The sequence below is a fragment of the Solenopsis invicta genome, chromosome 16, assembly GCF_016802725.1.
Source record: "Solenopsis invicta isolate M01_SB chromosome 16, UNIL_Sinv_3.0, whole genome shotgun sequence".
Lineage (NCBI taxonomy): Eukaryota > Metazoa > Arthropoda > Insecta > Hymenoptera > Formicidae > Solenopsis > Solenopsis invicta.
Genome location: NC_052679.1, coordinates 9,663,726 through 9,672,535, shown reverse-complemented (window position 1 = coordinate 9,672,535; position 8,810 = coordinate 9,663,726). Strand labels below are relative to the sequence as shown.

Here is an 8,810-nt window from a genome sequence, read left to right as displayed (position 1 = left end):
TCCTAACACTTTGTGGATTCTAAACGGGCCTTTAAAGGCTGCCTTGAGTTTACTACTCATTTCTGGCTTCAATCTGGTATCCCTGACGGCGACAAGATTGTCTTTGTTATGTTTGGACGGCTTTTGCAATCGCCGGTCCCTGTAAATTTATTATAATCGCGTATGTACTCAGTGACCTGAAGGGCTTTCTCGGCTACTTGCGACCGCTCTGCGTCGCGATCTTCGTCGAGTTCCAATAGTTTTTTAGTGAAACGGACTAACGATGCGTACGAATGGTTAAGTTGATCTTGCCCGAATACTAGCTTAGCGAGCGTAGTATCAATAGATTAATAATACGTGTTGTTCAATACGTATTGTAATTTTGGTAATTGATTTTCCTATTCGGACTGTTTGTTAGTGATTTTTGTCAAAGCCGATTTTAAAAACCGATTCATTCTCTCTACCATGCTTTTTGCCCGTAGCGCGGCGACGGTCACCTTTCGATGTTTGGTTTTCAATTGTGCTATGAATTCCGTGAATTTGTGTGACATATAGAAGGTGCCTCGATCCGTCACAAGCTCGGAAGGGTTATCGAACAGCGAAGAGTTATTAGTCAATATACTTATCGTTTCTTTCGACGAGGTAGACTTTACCGGATAAATCCAGGTAAAGCGAGAGAATTAGTTAATCGTTACTAGAATAAGTATAAATGGTCTCTCGTATAGGTATATGTGGAAGCGTTCGATTGCCCGTACAATCACTAACATTTCGAGCTCAAAGCTATGATAAATTTTTTCCCCTTTTTTGGTGGTCTAACTAAAATAAGCGATGGCGGCCTATTTGTCATGTTGTTTCTGGACCAGTGTTCCCCTGATGCCAACACTGTTTGCATCAGTGTGTAATTATATTTTTGCTGCAGGGTCGTACAACGCGAGCACTGGCGATTGTGTAAGCTCGCGTGTTAAAATTTTGAATGCTTCTTTGCATCTCTCATCAAATTCAAATGCAACGTCTTTTTTCAGTAGGTTTTGTTATGGTTCAGCCTTGGCAAAGTTTTTTATAAACTTGCGGAACTGTTAGCGAAACTGCGCTAGTTTGCTAGCCCTAGGAATCTTTGTACCTCGTGTACATTACGCGGTTGCTCATACAATCTTATTGCATCGGTGTGCCTGTTGCGCAAAGTTATTCCTTCCTTTGATATCATGTATCCCAAAAACTCTATTTTATTTCTTAAAAATTGGTATTTACGAAAATTAAGCTGGAACTTATATTCTTTCAATTTTAACATTACTTCTTTTAATATCTTTAGGTTTTCCTCAACAATTTGCGTGGAGTATGTCGTCTGTGTACACTATTGCTTTATTGGCATGGATGAACGGATCGAGAGTATCTTCTTTTAAAATTCCGCGAAGGCCTGTAAGTATCCGAATGGCAAATATCGATACTTAAACTGCCCGTTTGGTGTCACAAACGCGAAGTATTTGGTATGCGCTTCGTTGACTTTAATTTGATGAAACCCGTCTAGAAGATCGAGCAGCATGAATACTGATTTTTCTCCTGCGAGCGCTAAGCAGTTTTCAATGATTGGGAAAGGATTTTGCTTGTGTACCCGACTGTTTAAAGGACCCAAGTCCACGCAAAGCCTTATATTTCCGTTCTTTTTATGTGTTAGAATAACTCTGGCGCAATATGGCGAAATACTTGGCTGAATTATTTTGCGCGCCAATTATTCGTCGACTATTTTCTTCATTTCTACTCGTTCGGCATAAGCAAAACGTCGCGACACATAAGCGTACAACGAGTTATCCTTAATTGAAACTTTTACTGCGTACCCGTCCGAAACGAACTCTACGAATGTATTCTCGACATCCCTCACTAATTCGACAAGTTTGTTTTTCGAATCCGAAATCTATCGGCGTTTTTTTCACGATATCGACAAGCATCTCTGGCGTGATCTCGAACTCGGGCTGTGACAACAGCAAAAATATTTATTTTGGACATTTGTTCTCTCGAATCGGCCTCGAAGAGGTTATATTTTAAAATCAACTTGTGCCCAGCCACGAAATCATGCCCGAGAAGCATGTCACCTATAATTGAGCGGTCATCGATGATATATAATTCTATAGCAAATTTCCTTTCCCCCAGAGCGTGGAGCGTTATTCCGACGGCCACGCCAACGATTTTTACGATATCGTTAGAGATACTCTTTAAACGCTTGGTGGAAGGGGGGATTCACTTTTTCTAAATCTACAATTATTTAAAATACGCTGAGTTTTATAATTGATACGGGACTGCCCGTGTCGATCAAAACTCGAGGTTACATGTTTTCCCATTATGGGTACTTATCTTAACGTAGGATTCGTTCAGCTGCAGACGGTCTCTAGGTTTGTCGATGGCTGCAATCAGCACCTTTTCTTTATCGGCTGCTTCCTCGGAAACGGCTTGCGCCACTGCTAGCTGCTTTGCTCGGGGCTGCGGCACCTTGCTTTTCAGCGCTGGGCAGTCGAATTGGCGATGTCTCCTCGTTTTGCAGTAAAAATACATCGGCTTGTCTTGACACTCTTTGTGGACATGCTCCTTCTTGCCGCAGTTGTGGCAGGGACGATCCATGTTGCCCGGCGTTCTTGCTTCCGACGCTTCTCTTGATCGAACGCTTTCTCGGCGATACACCGCATCTTTCTGAAAAATTGCGCGGATAGTCGGCCAATGAAAGTACTAACGCCCTTATTGCTGTATGTGCAATGCCTCTAATAAGCAGGTGGACTTTCTCTTTGACTGATAAGTTTAGTTTATTCATTAAAGCCATTTTGGCCAAAGCGTACTCGTCAAATGTCTCTTTGGACGGTATCCACTTCTTCGCCTCGATTTCTTTAAGGGCAACGTCAACTTGTCCCGTTTGAAGACGATGAGCAGCTCCTCTTTAAGCGCTCTCCATGATTCGATCGCCTCCGATTTGAGCGAATCGTACCAATCTTTCGCAAGTTTAGTAAACTTGCTCGATGCAGCAAGCAATATCACGCCATCCGTCGCGGCATGTATTTCCGACACTCTGTCTACGCGGTGTATCCATACGCTAACGTTTTCTTCCTTTGTTCCAGCAAACTTTGGAATTTAAGTGGCCAGCCACTGGGTCGGGTTTCCTGGTGGCAGCCTTCCCGTGTTATTTTCATCTCTTTGTCGCGGCGTTCCTGTGGACGATCCCAACGCTGTGTATCCCTCCGGATCCGGAGCGCCCCCCCCCCCCCCTATCACGTGCATTCGCGATGGTTCGACACGCCAATCACGCGCTGTTCACGCGTTACGGTACGGCAATGAGCGCGCGCTTCCGATGTTTGCTCTAATTTTTCACCGAAATTAGGCACTTTCAAGATGCGCACTCCGTTTTAATTTTGAAACTAATTGAGCATTGCCCGCATTGTTCCGATTTTTCATTAATCCCATGCGCGATTTTTTCAAACGCGCACTTGCACGTACGATTCCGTCGACGATCACGTGTGACGTCACGGCTTCGCCCGCGCGCCAACGGCCTAGCGGGCGAAGCCGTGACGTCACACGTGATGTTTAGCACCACATTTCCGACAACGTTTCACGTTACGGTATTCGGCTGACCGATGAGATCCCAAACAGTTGAAGCACAATTTATGCTTAGAAATAAGGGCTAGTCGCTGTTGGACAGTCTTTAACGAATAAGTGGGACAGGCCACTACATAATGGATCTCAGAACAAATAGGGCATTTAACATTGGGAGTCGTGATGTTTTTTGATTTTCCTTGATAGTGGGAACGTAAGAAACTCTGAACCGGCGAAGAGACGTTTTTCGTCGTTTGTTTTTTCTCGCATGCTTTTAACGTAAGCAAGCGGGCAACAAGAAAATCGTAAAGCTCCTTCCACGTGGGGGGATCTTTCCGTGAACCTAGATGTTGTTCCCAAAGTTAGTTCAGATCAACCATAGCGTACGGCGTTGCACTCTGACGTTGAAGGTACCACCAATATTTCTGTTTTATTAGCAACGGCAGTAGTTAAGATTCTTTCTCACAAAGGAGAAAACTTTAATGCAAGAATACTCATCGATCAAGGATCTGAGATATCCCTTATCACGGAATGACTTGTACAACAACTTAGGTTACCACGGAATCATTCTCGTTTACTTATTATCGGAATTGGAGAAAAACCTAATGCATCTAAAGGTCAAACTTCGTTTACACTAAAACCTTGTTACAACTCAGCCTTTAAATGTACCGTGTCTGCTCATATTTTGCCAAAGATCACTGACTTTATCCCGTCGTTGGTTGTTGAGAATCAGGGTTGGACACATTTAAAAGGATTACAGTTAGCAGATCCAAATTATCTGTCACCAGGTCCAGTAGACATACTAGTAGGAGCAGATACTTATGGAAAAATTATCGACAAAGGTCTTATTAAAGGTCCTTCGGATACTCCCATTGCGCAGCTTACAAAATTTGGATGGATAATTTCAGGACCTTCGCAATCGATTTTGAAAACAGTAAATACACGTGGTTTTCACGTCTTTGTCGAGGAAAATCTCTACAATCTTCTCCATCGGTTTTGGGAATTCGAAGAAATTCCGTCAACGAAAGTTTCAACCTTTTCCGCTGAGGAACAAGCGTGTGAAAACCATTTTAAATCTACCCACACTAGAGACAGAGATGGAAGATATATAGTGAGACTGCCCTTTAAATTATCGACTGAAAAACTTGGAGATTCTCAAACGAAAGCTGTTCGACTAGTTAAAAGATTATTTAGTCAATTTAAAACTAATAAGGATTATGCATCTGCTTATTCAGAGTTCATTGCGGAATACGAACGTCTAAATCACATGCAACTATGGTCAACACCTGATTCAGACTACTTATCCTATTATCTTCCACACCACGGGGTATGGAGAGAGCAAAGTATCACTACCAAACTACGAGTAGTGTTTAATGCTTCGAGTCCATCTTCTTCGGGATATTCACTTAATGACTTACTTCATACCGGTCCTAAACTGATTTGTTTGATGTACTCATATATTTTCGATTATTCCGTTATGTCTTCTCCACTGACATAGAAAAGATGTTTCGTCAAGTGAAGATGCATCCTGATGATTGGAGATTTCACCGTATACTCTGGCTCGATCATATGAATGAACTTCGTACTTACCAACTCACAACAGTCACATATGGATTAGCTTGTGCTCCATATCTAGCATTACGCACTTTACAACAGCTTGCAGAAGACGAAGGTTCACGTTTTCCTCTAGCGATTACATCCTTAACAAAGGGACGTTATGTAGATGACATTTTTGGAGGAGCTGACTCGATTGAGCAAACTAAGGAAATCGTTACTCAACTTAACCAACTTTGCATGGCGGGCGGCTTTAACCTTCAAAAATGGTCAAGCAATCAAGTAGAAGTATTAACCGAGATCCCTGAAAAGAATCGGATTGCACATTTTGCGGTTAATATCAAAGATAACGTAGCTGTAAAGACTCTCGGTTTACATTGGATAACAACAACGGATACCTTTCAATTCACCTTTAATCTTTCAATTCCGGACGTTATTACAAAAAGAGTTATTCTATCCAACATTGCTAAGTTATTCGATCCTCTGGGGTTTCTCGCACCTGTAATTATTACTGCAAAGATTTTCATTCAACAGCTCTGGTCAAATAAATTAGGTTGGGATGATCCTTTACCAGAAGCCCTAGCATTAAAATGGACGAATTTTGTAATGAGTCTCCAAGACACTCCTCGTCTTACGTTCCCAAGATGGATCGGATACATGTCTGATCTAAAAATTGAGTTACACGGATTTTGTGACGCGTCTCAACAAGCAGTGGCAGCGGTTATTTACATACGAACTGAAAATCAAAATAGAGAAATAAAAACTGCGTTATTATGCTCGAAAACAAAGGTAGCTCCAATGAAAAAGTTGACAATACCTCGTTTGGAATTAACAGGAGCAGTGTTACTAACCAAGTTAGTTTCACATGTGTTAAAAGTACTAAATCTAAAAAACGTGCCTCTTCTCCTGTGGACTGATTCCACAATCACCTACACGTGGCTGAATCACCACCCTTATCGTTGGAAGGATTTTGTTCATAATCGAGTCTGTTACGTACAAGAAGTTTTGCCTCAAGCAGTATGGAAATTTGTCCCAGGAGTTGAGAATCCAGCAGATCTTGCCACACGAGGTTTAACCCCCAACCAACTGTCACAGATGTCGTCATGGTGGACAGGACCACACTGGCTCACTTTATCACCTTCAAGTTGGCCCACGGTAGTTCCATCACATTCTTTCGAAAAAGGGTCCTTGGAAGAAAGACCTACTAAAGTGACCTCAAATACTATCAACACTGTTCACTTGTGGGATCTAATAAACCGATACTCTAGTTTAATGAAATTGTTACGAATCACAGCAGTATGTAAGCGTGCTATATCTTGTTTTAAGAAAAAACCGGATTCGTCTCTGTCAAGCCCACTTTCAACTACGGACTTAGAAAACGCGAGGCTATTTTGGGTCAAGCTAATTCAGCAATCCTATTTCAGTCAACAAATTAAACTCCTTACAAGAGGACTTTCTTTGTCCGCTTCTGATCCACTCTTAAAATTGACTCCTTTTCTCGATTCTTCAGGACTTCTCCGAGTGGGAGGTCGTCTACAATATTCACTACTACCCTCCTCAACAAAACATCTACTAATCCTACCGAAGGAGTCGCCATTATCAACCCTAATTATCGCCGATGCTCATTCTCGTACTCTACATGAAGGTACGCAACTCACTCTTAATTATATCCGAAATGATTATTGGATAGTAGGCGGAAGAGTTCCTGTACGTGCATTTATTTTCAAATGCGTTAGATGTACTCGTTATAGACAAAAGCGAGCTCAACAGTTAATGGGACAACTCCCTGTGGAAAGAGTTACACCAACTCGCCCATTTCTTCATTCTGGTGTCGATTACGCTGGACCCTTTGTATTGAAAACGTGGAAAGGACGGAATCCTCGCACTTACAAAGCTTATATTGCTCTATTTGTTTGTCATTCTACTTCAGCAGTTCATTTGAAACTAGTTACAGATTACTCTGCCGAAACCTTTATTGCCGCATTCAAAAGATTTACTGCAAGGAGAGGAATATGTTCTACATTATCGAGTGATTGTGGTACGACGTTAAAAGGAGCCGATGCGGAACTGCAAAGACTGTTCATCAAAACCACGCAAGAATCAGAAAAATTAGCGACATTACTGGCGAACAACGGAACTCAATGGAATTTTAACCCCCCCGCAGCACCTCATTTCGGAGGAAAGTGGGAAGCAGGAGTTAAGTCCGTTAAGTACCATCTTCATCGAGTGATCAGAGATACGTCTCTTACATATGAGGAATTGTACACACTTCTTACTCAGGTGGAAGCTACAATGAATTCAAGACCTCTTAGCGCACTCTCTGAAGATCCCGAAGATCTTAACGCTTTGACTCCTGGACATTTTATCATGGGTTGTGCACCATCCTTGATTCCTGAACCATCGCTGAAAACCGTGAAATTGTCACATCTTTCGAGATGGCAACTCATCCGTCAAATGTTGGACAGTTTCTGGACTCGGTGGTCGAAAGAATGTCTCCAACGTTACTACGCACGATACAAATGGAACAAAGTAGTTCCATCCTTGACTGTTGGGAATTTAGTTCTCGTAGTTGATGAACGGTACCCACCAGCGAAATGGCCATTAGGACGCATTATTCAAACTCATGAGGGTAAAGACGGTCTAACTCGAGTTGTCACTGTACGTACTCAGACATCTATTTTAAAGAGGCCTATCGTGAAGGTGTGCCCACTACCGATAGACGTACCCACTCTGTAACGTATCAATTCGTTAAAGTTATTTAACGAAGGCGGGCGGTATGTTTAAAATGTACACGCTTATCGGATAGTCCATGCCGGTAATTGAATGGAGGCACTTCACGCGTCTAATCGAGAGAGAGAGCCTAAATCAAAAGGATTTCCATGGAGATCGTGGTATCGAGGATAAATAAGTAGGTAGCGATCGGAGAGAGGATTAAGCAGTACAGAAAAAGTAAACGTGTGAGATCGACGCGAGCGTGCACGCTGTATGTGTCTTCGTTTTCTCTAAATTTGATCGTAAAGAAAGTGGTTGGATCGTGCCTCACAAGCACATTAGTTATCGTATCGTGCCTCACAAGCACATTAGTTATCGTATCGTGCCTCACAAGCACATTAGTCATCGTATCGTGCTTCACAAGCACATATCGAAGCAATTGAATGGAAATTGTACCTCACAAGCACAAGGGGACTCGTCTCCTATCGTCACTTTTCTATTCACAGGTCCCGCTTTATTCATACATAAATACAGAATGAAACAAGAAGGAAAGCTAAACCGATGAATAATTTTCCAGACGAACGATTTCTTACAGATTATTAAAAAGGTTGAACCTCTTAAGCATTTTTAAATAATTATCTTGTTTATGTATGTTGCTAAGCAACCACGATTTACGCAATACGTCAATTTGTAAGTAATTCATTTCAATATTCTAATCCTTTTATTGAATTTTCACCATTATCGTCGTAACTTATTAAAAGATTTAAGACAAATTTATATTAGATAAGTTTTGAGTGTCTCGAGCCTGCAAAATGTGATTTTCAATACTACGTTTCTTTTATTTTCACTCCTTCTTTTAATTACAATTAAAAGTATTTTGCTATGTTTAGTGACTTTTGAAAACGTTATAATTCTATGTTTTTTCTTGACTAAGATTCGAGCATTTTATATTATCAAATATTCATTATTATAATCGTTTATTTCAATCTGTTAAT

General features: G+C 41.4%; 2 protein-coding genes across 2 annotated transcripts; both read left to right on the top strand.

Moving 5' to 3' along the window:
• The first annotated feature begins 3,896 nt into the window (after nt 1–3,896).
• LOC120359708 lies at nt 3,897–5,047 on the top strand. The gene is made up of 2 exons (XM_039458372.1): nt 3,897–3,910; nt 4,102–5,047. The coding sequence occupies exons 1-2, from the start codon at nt 3,897–3,899 to the stop codon at nt 5,045–5,047; spliced, it is 960 nt and encodes a 319-aa protein (XP_039314306.1).
• Nucleotides 5,048–5,052: 5 nt separating this feature from the next.
• Nucleotides 5,053–7,839, top strand: LOC120359707. The gene has a single exon (XM_039458369.1). The coding sequence runs from the start codon at nt 5,053–5,055 to the stop codon at nt 7,837–7,839; it is 2,787 nt and encodes a 928-aa protein (XP_039314303.1).
• Nucleotides 7,840–8,810: the final 971 nt, after the last annotated feature.

Coding starts and splice junctions, on each gene's coding strand:
- LOC120359707 (XM_039458369.1), top strand. CDS start 5,053: ATGTTTCGTCAAGTGAAGATGCATCCTGATGATTGGAGATTTCACCGT.